Source organism: Aspergillus affinis (assembly GCF_023601865.1).
Source record: "Aspergillus affinis strain CMG 70 chromosome Unknown NODE_26_length_314309_cov_85_634089, whole genome shotgun sequence".
In the NCBI taxonomy this organism is placed as follows: domain Eukaryota; kingdom Fungi; phylum Ascomycota; class Eurotiomycetes; order Eurotiales; family Aspergillaceae; genus Aspergillus; species Aspergillus affinis.
In genome coordinates this window covers 118,545-136,177 of record NW_026515807.1, presented here as the reverse complement: position 1 = coordinate 136,177, position 17,633 = coordinate 118,545, and the positions used below count along the sequence as shown (strand labels likewise).

Sequence of the window (17,633 nt, the reverse complement as noted above, 5' to 3'; positions counted from 1 at the left end):
ATATGAAACAAAAAGTTCAGAGAACGATGCAGTACACATATTCCGGGGTATTCTTTTCGATAAACAGCCCGACTCCGGCAAATCGTCTATGAGATAAGGTAACCATGGGGATCAAAGAGACTTCGTCGCACTCCAGAATTTGAGTCGAGGATCATCGTGATCCAGGAGAGAAATCGTACACCAATGAAGGGCACTAGTTGTCAGCAACCACCGAGAACATCGTTGATTTTATTTGACGCAATGTTGGAATTCTTCGGCTCCGGAGGCGCTTCTTCCTTCATGCAAGCATTCTCGAGAATATTAGTCCATTTGCCACTCGTGCCCGCATGGCTGTGTTTAAGATGTTGTCTGAAATGATCGGCGCGGAAGAATTTCTTTGCATTGTTGCACTCCCCAAACTTATGCACGGCAGTCAGATGCTCGAATCGGCGATCCCAATCCGGTTGGGGGAAATTAGAAAATTCTTCACCACAATAACCACATGTGTCATGGGAGGGCCCCGAGTTCGTTTGGGAAGCTGGGGACGAAGAAGGATGGAAGGCAGCTTGATAACCTGGTAACGCTGCACATGACCAAGAGTGACGTCGCAAGTGAAGGGAGTTCTGATGACGCTCCGCCTCGTTCTTGTTCTTGAATCGATTGTTGCAGAATAAACACGAATATTGCTTCTCCATCTCATGGGCCCTGTTTTTACAAAAGAAACATGTTAGACTTGATTCATTCGTAAGATTTGTGTATTTTTTTTTCTCCAACACTTACCGGAGCTCTTCAGGATTGTCAAACTTCTTGGGCTTCTTGGGGCAGCAATCACAAATATACAGCCCTCCCATCTTCGGGCCCGCGGGCTTGGGTACGTTGAGAGTCGTCTGCAATGACATTTTCCGTGCCGTATTTGCGCTCGAAGGCTCCAGCGTATTTTGGTTTTGGACCGCCCTTGCGACCGACGGGCCGATAATTCCATTGGGAGAGCTGGGGTTGAGAATCGCTTTCTCGTGAAACGGATCCGCATCCGATTTTGGCGAATGGCCTCCAGGCGACGGGCGATCATAGGCGGATATACTTGTCATGCTACTCCCTCCGGCGGAAATAGCGGCCGACGAATACGATCCCGATGTTCGAAGGCTTAGTGAGGAAGCAGCCGAGAGACTCCCGTGGCTAGGGGCATAACCACTATTGACGGAAAGGGTGTTGGTAAACGGATGACCACTGGTTCGTCTCTGGGAGAGATCGCCATTACTCGTGGTGATATGGAGTGTGCGCCTATCATCGCCTATCGGTTCCCGGGGTGGTGAAGAGGCTCGTCGCTTGGTGCCCGATTTCGAAACTTCCAGGTACGGCGGCGTGGCTTCCCGAACATGAAATAACCGAGGCGGCAGATTGTCATCGGCCGAGAAGTCGCCTTCAATGTCCGAAAAGACGCCCTGGTCATAGCTGCCTCTATTCGATCGGCTGGGGAGGCTGAGAGTTTCATCGTACTGGGGCGTCGTCCCACCCACTCGGCGGCGGCAGGCATCTCGAAGGTAGGTCGAATGGTCATAATCCACCGCAGACGATGGAGCACTGCTCTCGACACTTGGACTCCGGTATCCGACGTACTCCCTCCAGGCGACCTTCGTTCCGGGCGATACGGCCCCCTGGGAATTAGTGGACCATCGGACATCGAGTGTAGGGCCGTCAGAGCCCCCCGGGGAAGGTAAGCTCCCCAGGGTTCGTGATGGAATTGGAAGGGTCGACAAGGAGCTTTTGTTCTCCGTTCCAAGACTGATGGACTGTCGCGGGGAAAGCGGCTTGCCTATTTTGGACAAGAGATGCTGATCGTATGCATCCGACGAGTCTTTCACGCTGCGCCGAGAGAAATCCCGCTCGCCTTTCAAGATCGGGCTGCTGTGATTGAGTTGCATAGAATTTCGGAAGCCTTCGTCAGCTGGCGGTGGCGGCTCGATCTTGATGTGAGCCTCGGGACTTCGAGAGATAGGTAAGCCGCTTTGCCGGCCGTCTAGTTCATCGATCATCATTCGATCACCCTGCGGGACGGATTCGGGACGGCGGTGAGCTCCAAATAAGCTCGAGCTTGGGCTGATTGGTGCAAGTTTGGTGGTTCCGACGGGGCTTTTCGGATTCGCATGCAGCCATCCAGCGTCATAGCCATTTTCCAAATCGCTGATACGTGGCGGCGGGGGCAAAGGCGGCGGGGCAAACGTAGCTATTGAGCTCGTTGGAATGGGCATGGGCCCATGAGGTGAGTATGATTGTCCAGGCATAATGTATGGCGATCTTTCGGCAGAACGAGGATAATCATAGCGGTTATTGATGTCATGCACGTGAATCGAAGGTGGCGAAAGTCGTGGGAAGTCCATCGTAGAATCGGATATCGAAAAGGACTATGCCGGCATTCAAAAAGGAAAGACAATTCACAGAGCGGAGCACCAGAACTTCATAGGAGGTTGGCGGGCGATACGGGGGCGAATTTGCCTCCAGTCGTTGAAGCCGGATGCGAATACTTAGATTGCCTCGGGCTGTTCGATGCTTCGATAGAAGATCCCGCTTCTAAGACCACGAACCCCCTCAAAACGTAACCCGCTGCAATGACTCTTTAAGGAAAGAAGGAACTGAAAGGTTTTCAAGAACAGAGATAAAAAAGGTTAAGGAATGATGGGGAGGTACGTAAGACCACTCCGTTGTCGCGGAAATGGATTTGGTGGAAAAAGGTTATTTGGGTCTACCAACGCAGTGAACCAAGGTGTCAGGCAACTTTGATGAATAGGCAATAGGGCTGAAGGATAAACGTACCTCGCCCAAAGATTTGGAGGTTAATGTTTTTAGGAAGATTCCCAGATGGTCGAGCCAGCTATTCGCTACCGTAACGGCTCTCTGCAACAGTCGCGCGCAACCTTGCGAAACCGGTAGTGTGCCATCAATTCGCCGGACAGCGGCAACTTAATGACGGAGAACGGCGCAAGGACCACACAACATACTGGAAGCTTGATTCGGGGGGGGGGGGTCGTGTTTTAAGTGTCGCTATAATATCAGAGGGAAGCAAGCAGTGTTACAGCGGAGAACAAGCCGGGTATGCAATGAGCGGCCCTCGAAAAGAGGAGACCGAATGGGAGAGATGTTAGACAAGAACTGCGGTTTCCTCTGGAGCAAGCGTCCCTTTTTTTTTTCCCCGTAATGATAGGTTGTGTCGGATGACAGGGAATAAATTAATAAAGCGGGAGAGAGCAGGAGATGACGGGGATGCAGAGGAGGATAAGAAAAGGGAGAGAGCGCACGTGTCGGAAGCGCTTTGCTCGCAGGAAGCGAATGGAAGGGAGAAAGATGGGAAAAGGTGAAGGCAAAGTAGAATCAAGCGACGGAAGGACCAGTTGTAGTAAGAAAGGGCAGGCGCTGAGGAGCGGTACTTCACGCTTGCCTCCCGTTCTTGCAAATTACGGCGGGGAGTGGAAGAGCTGTAAAGTTGAAAGTTGGAAGTTCGCCCGGTAACAGCAAGAGGTGTACAGGTAAGGCGTAAGGGTAAGGGTAAGGGTGTATAAGGCGAGACAAGGTGGGCTCCGATGGTGGTGCACCCGCCCGCCTGATTGGTGCCTCTGAGGCTGGGGAAAATGAATGGGTGTACGGCGTAATTTGGGTGTGGGCAAAAAAAAAAATCAATTCCCTTCTTTTGGATCTTCTACGGTGTAAGTAAACCCGAATTTACCTTATTGTTTTCAAATTCATCTTCATTTGATCCTTACACAGCAGATAGAAGTGAAGAGGAAAAAGTTTAAAGGGTCATCGCCTTCCTCCGAAATTATAGGGCAAAGCAGAGGTCGACTACCTGTATTCAAGATGATACAACGCTGGTACTTCAGGATCCGCTCCAAGCTGCAGTTTGGTCTGAGTGGGCCACTGTACCAGCTTGGACGGACCAACTGGGATGAAGTCCCTTGGACCAGGAGAAGGGAAACCGAGTACTGAGTAGATGAGGGAAGAAAATGACCCGACGCATGGAAGTAAGTAGGAGAAGCCCCTGTGGTCGTCGTTTAGCCTTGCCTTACGTATGTACGGAGGCAGTTTTGCCCTGGTTGTCAGATTCTTGCAGGACAAGCAAGGTAAAGTATACGGGCTCGTACGATAGGTATACGATGCATACCTACGGTACGCGCGGACTGAAATTTTGTAAAATGGCCCCGGGAAGATCGCTGGCGGTCATCTTGACGAACTGAACTGCCAGCATGAAAGGCAAGAGAATAACAGGTAAGTCAAATGAACAATCATAATGATAGCGATGGGGTCGGTTTAAGGCACCGACATTCTATTTTAGCTATGGACGGTCTAGTATTCTCGAGAGTGATCCTTGTCACCTAGCAGCAAATTAACCTAATCTTCTACTAGTCTTTTAGAACTCAAGAACCACGCCGTTTCATAACCCGCGCGGGATGGCAGGGCTAGAAAAGGGCACCACGTTGGAATGGATCGCCCGAGAACGACTAAGAGTCAGCGACTTCTATCCTGTCCACTGAGTAAGAGGATGACCGCGGTATATTGCCCATCAGCCCTCTCCTCTCGACCCGAGGCTTGATCATAACTCCGTAATCATCCTCCTCCATCTACTCCGTACGGAGGACTGAGGATTGGAAAGGGCAACGCAACGCATCCAGGAGAGTTTCTGTGCCAATCGAAAAGGGGTGGGGTGGATTTGGAAAAAGCTGTTCCAAATCCAGGATGCCCATCAGCCAGTCCCCGTGCGGCCAAATTATTCATCAATTTATCGCTGAGATCGGTGCCCCGGGAAGGACGTCACTACTATCAAAGTTCCCGTCCGACTATCTTAGTAACTATCTACTTACTCCATAACTTAGTTAGGTGACGATGTCATTCAACCCGTTCGATACTCGATCGACTCTCGCCTTTTGATCCTCCATGGCAGGATAGAAAACAGAAAATGGAAAGACGGATGGTTCTGTTCCACCTAGACCAATTCCAGAGCGGTGTGCATCACCCAGGCTAGCCGGGGTTTAGTCCTGACAGTGGAAGGCTACGGACTGGAGACGGGTGGTTTGGAATGAGGCAGTGCTGGTAGATTACCAGCTAGGAGCAACCACTGACAATAATCACAATAATGCCACTCGACGCTTGCTCCATTCGACCCCATCACGCTATTGGAAGTCTGAGTCTGAGTATGGGGACACAATCAAGGTTTCTACAACTGACTGCCTAATAATGATGTCTGATATTCGGATCTTGCCACGAGTTTTTTCCCCTTCTCTTTTGCCCCCCTCTTTTACTTCCCTTCTTAACTCCGCGGTTATGGGATTCTCGCTGTGAATCTACTGACTGATTACTGTAAATGTACCTTTTTATTTTTTATTTTTTTTTCTTTCTGATTTAGCTTTTAAATGCTTTCTAACATTTCACTCCCCCTCATCACTTATCCATGTGCTTTTCCTTGCTTACCCTGCGTATTCCAGCCTTTCCAGGTCGTGTGCACCACCAGGTGAAGAAGGTCTCTTCCGGAGTACAACCGTCCATTGCGGGTCGTATCGAGGCGACATCCGATTCAATTTTTGAGATGCTGTTAAACACTCTTGAACTCTCCCGTCTTCTTTACTCAGTAGTCAGTACATGGTAAATGCGCGAGTAATTTTATCCATTTTTCGCCTCTATTTAATATATTTCACTTTCCCCTCCGTTCCTTTTCGTTACCAGTAACCAGGAAAAAATTAAAATTAAAAAATTAAAAAAACCTTTGATCGAAGGGCCAGGAATTTTCCGAATTGCAAAAAAACCGACCCGACTGAGTCATTACGAACGTACCATACCAGGAATCGTCAGCGTCATCACCATATGGCAATCCGATTCCAGAAGGAAACACCACAATTTCACCCAGGGATTGATTGAAAAGGGCCCAGGGCCAGAAAAAATAAAAAAAAAAAGAGCAAATTCCCAGGGTACCGAATACATGCAACCCGACTACATGCACCAGGCCCCACCTTGAATTTGTGCCGGGCAGCGACAGCCAACGATCACTGGCCTTGTCGAGCTTGACCCGCCGCCAATGCTGGTCTAGTGGGTTCCACTAGCTCCTTAGATACATGCACTGCCACATTGCTGTCATTTGGCATTTCCCGTCGCACCTTGCGATCCGAGGAGCTCCCTGGATACGAACGGATAATATCCTGATACATGAGAGAAAGGGGGGAGGGGAGAATTATAAAATATGAGCCAAAAAAAGATTTAGAAAAATTTGAATTATCAGGAGGGGGGGAAGGGGAAAAGACGAGATCCTGAGAGAAGGATCTGCCTTGGAAAATATGATAGTATCCCATCTCCAATTATTCTTGGGAAGAGGAATTGGATCGAGAATATGAGTCAAATAATATTCTATTGGGCCTTTTCCAGAATCCAAGTCATTTAATCCGGGCCTCATATCCGGTTTTGTATACTCCGTAGGGCAATGGGCCCTGCGGTGAGAGGGAATATACGCAGTAAATGCCCGTCCAATTTATTTCTTGGGATGGAATATGTAAGACTTACATTATTCACCCAGAAAAGCATTTTCATGGTGATTTCTGGTTTAAAGAACAAGCTCCACACAATCTACGGAGTACAGGTACACACACCCCTTTATCAGCCTACTCTCTCTCTTTCTCTCTCTCTCTCGTCGAATCCAAAGAGTCCATCCATGTCGATTCCTCAGTTCGAATAGCTAGCGCAAACAGGAAATCATATTCGAATCATGACATGTTTAAGCTATTCTTCCAGTACAAATAATGTACATGCTCAAATGGACCTTTCTAATAGGCAATACCAACCCAAGGCCCAAATTAAAATAAATTAAAAATCTCCCGAAAGCGAAGAGGCAAAGGAGGCAATCAAATGGATCTGCAAGACATTTCGCGCCTTGTTCCGCTTTCTCTGTACACCGTATGCGTACACCGTGGGTGTATATCAGGAATTTTGCTCTTATAGTTTATTTACCATCTACTGTACTCCGTACGGAGTACTGCTCCCAAACCGTTGCCACTCGCCAATGGTGTCTTACGGAGTACACAACGTCGGCAATAACCACAAGACGCGGCATCAAGACTCATTCAATTCCAATCGCCATTGACGGTCATTATTCCCTACCAGTGAGGGGGAGAAAAAAGCCAAGAAACTCATGCTCACCTTGATCATGCAGTTTCTTTGAATCTTACGAGCCCACCGACCAGCACACGGACAGGACACGCATGCATGCATCCACAGGTGGCAATCCAATGGGTTGGATTGGATTCATGGTGCTAGCTTCCCGCTTGTAAGGCCAGAATTTAGCTTTTTTCCTTCATTTATTTAAAATTTTCTATTGAGATATTGCCCTGGTTGTCTCAGTATCATTCATCAGGGGCCGACACAACACAGTAAGCAGGGTTTTTCAAATCACGAAAATCCTTGCGGGCTGTTCACGGAGCATATCACGATTCTTGGCTAGCAGAATCAGTTACTAGAAATGGGAATTGGGAATCCCTCGTACACTATATATAGATGTCGATGTTGGGCGGAATCTATATCTGTCGTGCCAGTCAGACGGTTACGATGACTGGATGACGAAAGTTCCCTGTCTTTTACTGTACACAGAATGCGCGTCCAACAAACACAGCGACAGGGAATGTACGAGGCGGGAGGGCAAAAAGACAGCCAGTCCCCCAATTTGGTGAAGTCTGTTCCGTAGCCTGTAAGAAGTGCCGTCAGCCTTAAGCCCTAACAGGCTGCAGACCAAGTCTCGTGCACAGGGTATTCTTCGGCGGACAGGCTAAAAGGACTAAAAGTATACCTATGACCCGAGGGGCTGTTCCTTATTTTTGATCGCTCTTCGTATGCCTATTATTGCCCCCCCCCCCTCCATCATGTAGCTTACACTGTACGGGAAAGGTCAAGCATTATTTACCTAGCCAAATAACTGTAGTGACATCTTGGCCCGAGCCTGTTGCACGTTGTCAATGTCGCTCGAAAGCCCCTGCAAGTACTCTGGCAACTCGGGACCCAGTTACAGATTGACTAGGGAGCAGGTGCTGGACATTGTTGGTTCGACCTGTTAACTAATGGAGCAGGAATGAAACCGGCGCTAACCGATACCTAGATAATAGCCCTGAGCGTATTGAGTACTCCGTACATAGTTGGTATAGTATTCACTACGGAATACTCAGTATAAGAGAGGGTCGCACAGGACTGTGCTTGGATGATCGATCGACATGGACTTTGTATGGCGCGGTGCATATCTGAAACCCGCCTTTGAATCCTTGGCGCTAAGGGAACACCAATCATGCCGTGAAGAGTCTTGAGGTTATCCGGTGCATTCCCGCGTTCCAATTTCCAGAGACACGACGCTGTTTGGATAATGGATATCATCTTGGTCCGCGGTATTTATTTTAGGTTTACGTCAGTCGTACGTACTACCTAGACACGGTAGGGGTGGCTGTATCTTTCGGCTTCAAGATGGATTCCATGGCTATATGTACGTAAACGATCTTTCTCCTAACCAATCGCTCTGTCGTACCCGAGCTTAATAGGGGGTTTGAGAAGGTCGGGAGTGGACCCCCGATGTTGTGGTATCACCTGGACTCTATCCCGTCCTCGCCAGGCAAAGATGACACTTTTTGCAAAGGCAAATCCAGCATCGGGTCACACCAAGGTAGGTGACTGGAGTTACAGGCGGGATGAGGGGTAGCTTCAAGATGTCGGACGGATTTCGGGCTCAAGTGTCGCTCACCTCCAAGACTTCCAAGTTCCAACGCTAGATCATCTCTAGCGGATGGTTAGGGCCTGGAGAGATTCCTACCGGACCAACTCTAAGACGAAGCCGGTAAGGATGTTTGCGGGGTCTCCGATCATGCATGCCTCAGGATTCCACCGACCGGGCCTTGGCCGGCTGCTCTGCCCTTGCCCTTGCCCTACACCCTAGCTGCGAGCCGCTTTGGGCACACTGCCGTTGCCGCCATGCGATCACATGCTGGAAACCAATCAGACGCGGCACCAAAAGTCTTGGCTCCAGATATCGCAACGTCTAACCCGAACCAGCGGCGCCATCATCAGCAAACACCCTATCATTCTGGTCCTTCTTGTGATTGTTTCATCCCTCGTAACAAGTACATTGCATCGCCGTCCACTTTACCGCCCTCGCCTTCTATCGAGTTGGATTATATCACCCCGTTCCATCAACCATGGCCATGGATAAGATTCCCGGCCAAAATATCTACATAGGAGGGTACGGTCTCGCCTTACCCTGGGTAGCAAATTTACGTCGTGATCCCGAAAATAGCGGGGCATGATTATCTGCAGACGCAAGGGATCACCATGCAGAGGGGGGTTTGATGAACGCATTATTGATGGTTTACAAGCTGACTGATGGGTCTGAACTGTAGCGTTTTCGCGCTGAAGAACAAAGCGGCCCTGAGTCGCGCAAATATCACCCATATCCTTTCAGTGGTTCGACTACAACAGGTGGATGACATTTTCTCATCTTACCAGCATCACCAAATCGATGTAGATGATATGGACGATGAGAATCTCTTAGAGCATTTCCCGTCTGCCATCAAGTTCATTCAGTCCGGCCTGGATGCTGGCGGAAGCGTGCTTGTTCATTGGTTAGTTGGCTCTCTTTTACTTGTTTTGGTTTTTGAATATCTCTTCATATATATGTGTATTGCTCCTTCTTGCATTCTCGTTTCTTTCTTGCTCTTCGCCTTGACCTTTATTGATGTATACCGTGTGCCACGTCACGTGGTTTCCATGTTGATCATCCCGAAACTGTATTCCTGCTTCACGGACCTACTACGAGTCATGACGATGAATCTTCGCCGTCAAAAAATATCTCGCTAACTTTAAATAGTGCCATGGGGAAGTCCCGCTCGGCCGCTGTCTGCGTTGCCTATTTGCTCCACCAACAGCCCAGTGCACTAACACCACAATCCGCGCTTGAGGTGATTCGTCAGAGTCGAGCATTCTGTGAGCCAAATGACGGATTCATGGAGCAATTGTCTATCTACCATGAGATGGGCTGCCCGGATGACGTTATGAATCATCCTCTCTACAGTCGGTGGCTCTACCGTCGCGAAGTTGAAGACAGCGTAGCATGCGGACGGGCGCCGGAGATGACGTCCGTGCTTTTCGAAGATGAGCAGCAGAGATCGCAGGAGACCACGGATCGAACAAGAGAAATTAAGTGTCGCAAATGCCGGTGAGTGTCCTGCATCTGCGGCAGCCATGGATTGCTCCCAAGACAGGCCATCATTGTCACACAGTCGCAACTGCTAACCAAGTTTCGAATAGGCGGACGCTGGCAACCACGCCATTCGTCATCCCGCATGGACAGCAAAAGGGCGCGAATGCATCGAATGATTGTGCCCACATCTTCCTGCATCCGCTGACATGGATGCGTCCATGCCTTTTTCCCAACAGTACCCCTGACGCTTCACCTTCCGAAGAGGCGCCGCTTTCCGGGCGCTTGACATGCCCGAACACAACCTGCGGGTTCAACATTGGCAAGTTTGCGTGGCAGGGCATGAAATGTAGCTGCAACGAATGGGTGGTACCCGCCATCGGGCTTGCTAAGGCCAGGGTTGATATTTTTGATCGAGTTAGCGCGGGACATGGACCCGGGAGGTTGCCGCCGGCAGCGTTGGGCATCCGGTTGCCACCCGGTATGAGACCCAATAGCGTTGACAAGCAGAATGGGGGGCGAGGGAGTCTGTGAAGACCAGACGGTGACGAACACACGCTAAAGACAAATCAGCGTGGCTGAGTCCATCTCAAGACTCAGTACACGAAGGATCGCTCGAACACTTGAAAGAAAAAACAAAATTTAGAAAAATTTAGCAGCCACATTTAACGCGAGGCCTTGCATCCACATACGTCACGTGGGATTACGATCATCGCCGGCTCTCTTCACTAATTAGGCCGAGGGCTGGGGACAATCTCACAAAGATCAACGCCACAAAGCCTATTATTTTCTTCCGTTTCTTCTGCTTTCTTTTTCTTTTTTCTCAGGGGTTGGAAGCAGTGGGCCCGTTAAATTGCCAAGGGAACGAGCAAAAAAGAAACAAGGATTCTAGATCGCTAGATAGCAAGAGGTCCGAAAACTTATTTGGACAGGAGACTGCGGGCAGTCCGGCAGTCATTGGAATATAATAAGAACAAATGAGGCTAGACTCGAGAGCATTGACAGGTATCTTTATATCTGGACAATAAACTAATAGTACTACAACAATAGGGTCCGGTCTAGACTTTTTTCAGTCTGACTTTGAAACTGCGCGTGCGTGTGATTTCATAGGACCCTGATGTCGATCATTCCCGAGCGGCCTAAGACGCGCCGTTAGTCGTGGAGATAATAGATAGGAAACAGGAGATTGCAAGTCTCCCTTTCACCCGACAACGACCACCCAAAGAGGAAGCACGGATTTCCTCCCATCGAGACGAACCGTGTCCGACTATGCCAACCGTCGTCCTCCCTACAATTATGTCTTCCGCACGGTGTACCTGGGGATGGCACCACCCATGCCTACCAGTTTGCCTCGAAGCGCTAGAAACCTGTCAGGATCCAGGGCTCAACCCCACATCCCCATGAGGCTGTTTTAAGGCAGCCCCACGAGAGCGCAACGCGGCCAATCAAGGCGGGAGCATAGACCCGGGATCTGCACCGTGGGAAGATCGGGAGAACAAACTTCGCAGTCTTGCACAGTTCCTGGGCCAGATTATTAAGCCGGGGCGGGCAGTAGTAGCCGCCTAGCTTACCCGGTTAGGACTAGTGTGGTACTGCTCCTTGGTCATTGCGTAGCCTAATGGGGGGAGGGGGAGAGGGGAGGGTAAACCAAGGTTAGTGGTGGTCTACTAACGCAGGACTTTTTCTTTTTTTTCTTTTCCATTTTATTTTATCTTCCTTCCCTGAAAATGGGAGAATAGGACAGGTAGGGGGACTTAGGGGGGGCGAGGGAGAGACCGACTTGGTCTAGCCCTTTTTCCTTAGCTCCGGCACGGGGGCTGTGCAAACTGCTCTTACGCAACTGGGGCAGCCAGAGACCCATGGATGGAATCGCTTCCGTTGTCCGTATCCATCCATCTTACCTATCCCATCCTAGCCTTACCCAGTACCTACCGAGTCGGGTCTAGTCCCGCCGGTACCTTAATCTGCAAAAAGCGACGGCGCCCCGGACGAAACTTACCACCGTACCAGCGTATTTGTCTCTGGGTAATTTTCACTTCCCCCATCCGGAGGGCCCTCTCCTCCACTTGGTAATTTCAGTACGCGGACCAGACCGCCCTCTTTTTCCCTCCCTGCACTTTTGATCCATTCTGAAATCTGAATCCTTCGCATTCCTCAGATCCAATATACTTCGAGCAGAAAGCGTTGACTGATTCGCTTGGCCCCCCTTGGTTTCAAGACTACGTTACTCATCGCATGGCGGAAGAGGACCCTTCCAGTCTTTTCAGTTTCTGGATTCTGGCCCGACCGACCTGGTCACTCTTCTTCCTGATTCAGATATGCCCTCTGCAATCATTGCCTGAATGAACACATCCGAATGGAGTAGGTCTGTCTGCATCTGGTAAGTGACGTCACAACTTCTTTTTCATTTTCATTTTCATTTCTACTAGTTAGTAGTAGTTAGACTACTTGTCGCTGCGTCACCACTGGATGTGCCCGCCCCTTCGAATTAACTCCTCGGAGGGGACAAAAACCCTAACCTAGACTCTTTCTCTTTTAACTCCAAACGATGATCTCCATAATCTCCCTTCTCACCGGACTAGTCTGATAATCCAGGTACCAAGTTCTCTGTCGAGTAGATTACAATGTCAAGCTCACCCAGTAATTTGTAGTCTCTCACCAATCAGTCTCTTGGATTTTGACTCCATTACCCCCAGTTCTCATGGCTTGCCTAATTATATTTACCCGACTATCTACCATCTACTGAGTAGACATTCGAGCCTCAGTCTAGTATAGAAACATAATACCAGGCCATAGAATTCTCCGCAGCCTGTCTCATTGAACCAAGATCACGCCCATGACCCTGCACCAACAATAGCACTTCTCTACCTTCCCCTGTTCCTTAAAAAAAACCCCCCCCCCCCCCCCCCCCCCTAACTACCCAGTTTGCCTAGGCAAGCAAGACTCCGTCCGTTGCCTCAACCAATTTCTCTGGAAGAAGCTAAAACATGCACAGCCTCCTTCGGTCCCCACTATCGAAGTACATACGTACTGTATCTACAGGACAACTTCCCTCGACTCTCCTCTCTCGACTTCCTGTCCCCCTCACTCTGTTCCTCCTCTAACCGTGGGGCCTTATTTTTTCTTCTTAATTTCGATTTCTGTTCCCCCACAGGGAAAGCTCGTCGGCTCGGATTCTTGTTGCATCATGGCGTCAGCTGGGAGGTGAGGAGAGGTTTCTGGGCGTCGGTCTTCTACTTGCTACTCCGTACGAGGTACTCTCGTCTCCTCTTTTCTGCTATTTCCGTCCGTATGGGATGGACTGGGTCTGTTGCCTACTACGTACCTCCGTAGGACCTACGGAGGGACCCTGCATGCGTACTCCGTGATCCGAACACTCCGTAAATAATGGCTGAGGATGACACTGAGCCCGATATAACTAACTAGCCCAAGTACATACGGTGTAATGTAATAGCCTACTGTACGCCGTGTTCCTCCCTGGTCATTCGATGGGTTCCGTCTCCGGAGTATATACTCCGTACTACGTGCGGATGACACTGAGCCCTGTCTACCCAACTGCGTACTCAGTATCTAGGTAGCAATGTTTAATAGCGCTGTAGTGGAACAGAGAATCACAATGAATTAATTATTCAGGGGCAAGTAAGTTAGAAAATAAGTCATTAAGTAAAATCAGTAACTACCTAAGTAAAGTACTGTACATACCTACCTACCTACCTACCTACCTACCTCTCACCCAACAATCCATCCCAACAAACGATACCTCTCAACCCAATCCTCCGTTTCATTACTTCACGTGGTACACGATACAACATCATCCTCACGTAAAGGGAGAGGGAAAGGGAAAGGGAAAGGCAAAGGGGCCAAACGTCTGTACAAAACGACGTGGCTTCCTCCCTACCTAGCTATCCTAGTCCTCATCCATTCTCCACCCTGTGCATGCCATTTGTTAATCCCCGACTGTCTCGTTTTAACGATGACAGGGGCCGAATAACTAAGTACCTGAGCTATAGTGTCGCATGACATGACTACATAATAAGGTGTATGAAGGGGGGGGGAGCTGGAGCATCGGATGCTGTTTATAGAGCGGTTCTTCGTCTTGTCAGGGGCCGAGGAACAGGGGTTATTACTATGTAGATCATGGCGGGTCTGGTCTTGGGGTTTGGGCTGTGCATGGGGTTGGTAAAACTGTCGGGTGTCTGTGGGTTGGGGGTTTGGGGGTTGTTATGTGTTGGTGGGACGATGTGTGATACGTGTATGTGTTTAGATAGGGGTCCGGTACTTTATGGTCAAGTGGGGGATGGGGTGGGTTGAGAGATGTCTGGTGACTTTATAGGTATGTATATACTACACTACATCTATAGCTAGGGTTTGTCTGAATAGAATAGTTATATATATTTGTCTCTTTTCTTGATCGGTGAGGAATATGTCGAGTTGTCGAGTAGAAGAACCCGTGGACTGTCTCTAGAATATCAAAAACTCGGCGGGGTATCTTGAAGAGGGCCATATCGACCTGTTCTTTGCTTCGAGTTGGCTCATGGTCTTAGGAATGAATGGTACCTTTGTGTAGACTCCTTGGGCTGAGAGACTAGGTCACATGGATGTATATATGCTAGATTAGGCGGCGTGGGTTTACGGACATCCTCACGTTAAGGTCTCTCAAGTTGAAGATGGTAGCTCATGATATACTCATTCAGTACAACATGCTACTCTCCCTTCATTAGTCTTCTGCGCATGAAATTGCCAAGTAAACAAAGACCAAAAATCTATTTGAACAGCCTCCACCGGCAAACGCCAGAGCGATACATACTATACTCTAAAAAAGCAGGTCGTGACTTTTCAGCAACATTGTTTCGAGGGAATGGTAAAAAAGCCCCATAATACACTGGCGAAGTATAGGAAAAAAAAAAAAAAAAGACAGACTACATTGCATCAATGCAGGAAAATGCGCAAAAGCCCCAAATGCAGAAATAAAATGTCCGTCCATATCATCCATAGAACGGAATGCATAACCTACTCGCTCGTCATAGTTCATTGCTGGTTTATTTTGTGGACGTCTCATACTCAATAAGACTAGCTGCCTCTCTGGCTAGCCGGAGATCTTTTCCGACAAGTCCAATGTCTTTGAGGTAAGGGTTGAATGCAGATAGAAGATCGCTGAGAGAGTGCTTCAACACATCGCGAACAAGATCCACTTCCGGCACCCGTCGTGCCTCCAACTGGTCCTGGGGGCTATTTTCTGACGGGAAGTAGATATCTGTCCAGTGCACATTCATTCCCTTGTTGACGAACGTCTCCAGAATCAAGATCGTATCGGTGTAAAGACGTACGACGGCAGGAACATCCGCCTGGACCTTGCCGTATTGATCTTCCAGGAGACTAGCCACGAGAAGACGAGTTAGCGAGTCGATCGCATCGACAATAGTGCATGCGGTGGAATTAGGAGAGCCGAGGACGACAGCCGACAGCCGGCGGGCATAGGTTTGTCGAAACAGCCAGCCAATTGGGGAGCGCAGGAAAAGGGCGACGAGTGAATGAACGTTGGCCGGTTTGCCGGCCGACATGCCCGTGAGAATCTTGAGCTCCCGGTAGGATGTCGAGGCACGGTTGATGGCGTCACGGGCGCGAAGACTGCTTCCAGGTGACCAACCTGGCCAGTCCGGAGTAGATTGGCCGTAAGACTTGGCAGTTGTGCTGAAGGCCTCCTCAAAATGCTGTCGGCGTGAAGTTGCCTTGGGGGAGGGCGCAAAAATGTCTTGCGCCTTGGGCGCTTCGGTGAGACGGGGCAGGGTCTGTAGAACGGGAGGCGGCTGCTCTGGTTGCGGTTGCTTCGAGCCCGGTTGAGGTTTCGTTTCTTCTTCAATGCGAGCCGAGACGCCTTTGATCACATCGCTGGCAGATTGCAGGATTTGTGTCCACGCCGGCGCACCTTCACGATCGATGTCGTTGAAGATCGCCTTACGTCGGTCAGGGAATTGTTGACTGATGAAAGACAACTCCCAAAAAGCAAAGGCACGAACGGCTTCTTTTTTCGCAATTAATCCGGTCAAAAGGCTGCCGTTGGGATCCTTCGCGTCTGCTGTCAATGGTTGGCCCCTCTTCAGAGGCTCCTTGCTGAGGAACACAGAGAAGAAAAGGTTGGCGGTTTCCCAGCAGATGACGAGGAGTGTCCCCGACCACAGAGGTCGGAACACATGCCAAAAGCCGAAGGTCTTGAGTGATGGAGGGTCTGCGGCGGATTGCGGGAAGTTCCAGAACAGTTTGGCGAAAAACATAGCGAAGCTCCAAGCTGCGCGCCTAAAAAAGATCACGTATAAGAAAGGTAGGATAGCGGTGACTTTGACCACCCGCTTGACTGCATCAGCGACAATTCGAGGTAGCGCCTGTTGAATCTGCTTGGAAATCGGCGAGACGGGATGCCTCCGCTGGTCAGCAGCACCAGTGGCTGGCTTGGCGACGGGAATGGGGATGAGATCGAAATCATAGTAGAAGTGGATTGCCGACTGCACAATTGCTAAGGCAAAATTGCAGGCGTAGAAGTAGACCGTCTGCTCGTTCAAGGACACTCTTTCGTGGGGCCTAATTTACTGTCGTTCAGAGAGAGTCCAGCTTCCCAATGGAGCGTTGTGTACCAGAGAGAAGAACAACGTACCTTGCTTGGTTTACCCATTCCAGATTTGCGCTTCTAGGAGACGACCACGTATAGATTTCACTGAACCACCAGGCCGAGAACAGATACCACCCTGTAGTCTGGATCGCCTTAAACGGGAGGGAGTCTTGCAGAGTGAAAAGCGGAGAGGTGGTGGTTCTCGAACCAATGTGCATCTGCCCAACACGCAGGACGAAGACAACGAGACTAGAGATGAACAAGAGGACTGTACGAATTCCACATGCTCCGATTGGAAACCATGACCATAGGACTAAGTGCACAAGAAAATCAGCAACTCATCAACGACTCGACAACTAAATTTTTTTGGGACTTTCCCTTCGGCGTATGTCAGGTGCGCTACTTACAAGATGATTTATCACCAATGAGGAATGCAATTAAATAGTTGACCAGCAGCGCCAAAGCTGAAGCATGAACAAATCTTCGGTGCAGGGCAGACGTCAAAATGCGCCGGTATGGGCGCGGCCCGCCAGCAGCCATGATGGGAGATTAAGCGAAGGACTGCAAAGTCTCTGGATGAGAGAGGAGGTTAAGACCAATTCACAGCATGATCAGCCGGGAAGCGACACAGAGAGAATGACGGAGGGTGAATGAGCTGTGACCCGGAGGCGCGGGGAGCATGCGACAAGGTGAAATAAAGCTTTTTGGACCGAAGCTCGGGAGAAGCAAAGCATCAAAACACACCAGCCACATTCACACCGCCCGCCGTTCTCAGGACTCAGGTGACTGCCCACCCGCCACAGAATTGCATCATGTGATGGAGGCCTGCAATTCCGGGCATCAATCCTAGGC

At 49.7% G+C, this 17,633-nt stretch overlaps 3 protein-coding genes across 3 annotated transcripts; 1 reads left to right on the top strand and 2 right to left on the bottom strand.

Moving 5' to 3' along the window:
• Positions 1-200: 200 nt before the first annotated feature.
• Positions 201-2,357, bottom strand: znfA (putative C2H2 finger domain protein; the record flags this gene model as incomplete). The annotated part of the gene is made up of 2 exons (XM_053098616.1): positions 201-684; positions 760-2,357. 2 exons carry the CDS (start codon positions 2,355-2,357, stop codon positions 201-203), a joined length of 2,082 nt encoding a protein of 693 aa, XP_052957521.1.
• A 6,822-nt stretch (positions 2,358-9,179) lies between these two features.
• On the top strand, positions 9,180-10,711 carry dspC (dual specificity phosphatase YVH1; the record flags this gene model as incomplete). Its single annotated transcript, XM_053098615.1, has 4 exons — positions 9,180-9,223; positions 9,381-9,602; positions 9,848-10,195; positions 10,288-10,711. 4 exons carry the CDS (start codon positions 9,180-9,182, stop codon positions 10,709-10,711), a joined length of 1,038 nt encoding a protein of 345 aa, XP_052957520.1.
• A 4,505-nt stretch (positions 10,712-15,216) lies between these two features.
• KD926_005393 (nucleoporin NDC1) lies at positions 15,217-17,321 on the bottom strand (the record flags this gene model as incomplete). Its single annotated transcript, XM_053098614.1, has 3 exons — positions 15,217-16,753; positions 16,827-17,094; positions 17,189-17,321. 3 exons carry the CDS (start codon positions 17,319-17,321, stop codon positions 15,217-15,219), a joined length of 1,938 nt encoding a protein of 645 aa, XP_052957519.1.
• Positions 17,322-17,633: the final 312 nt, after the last annotated feature.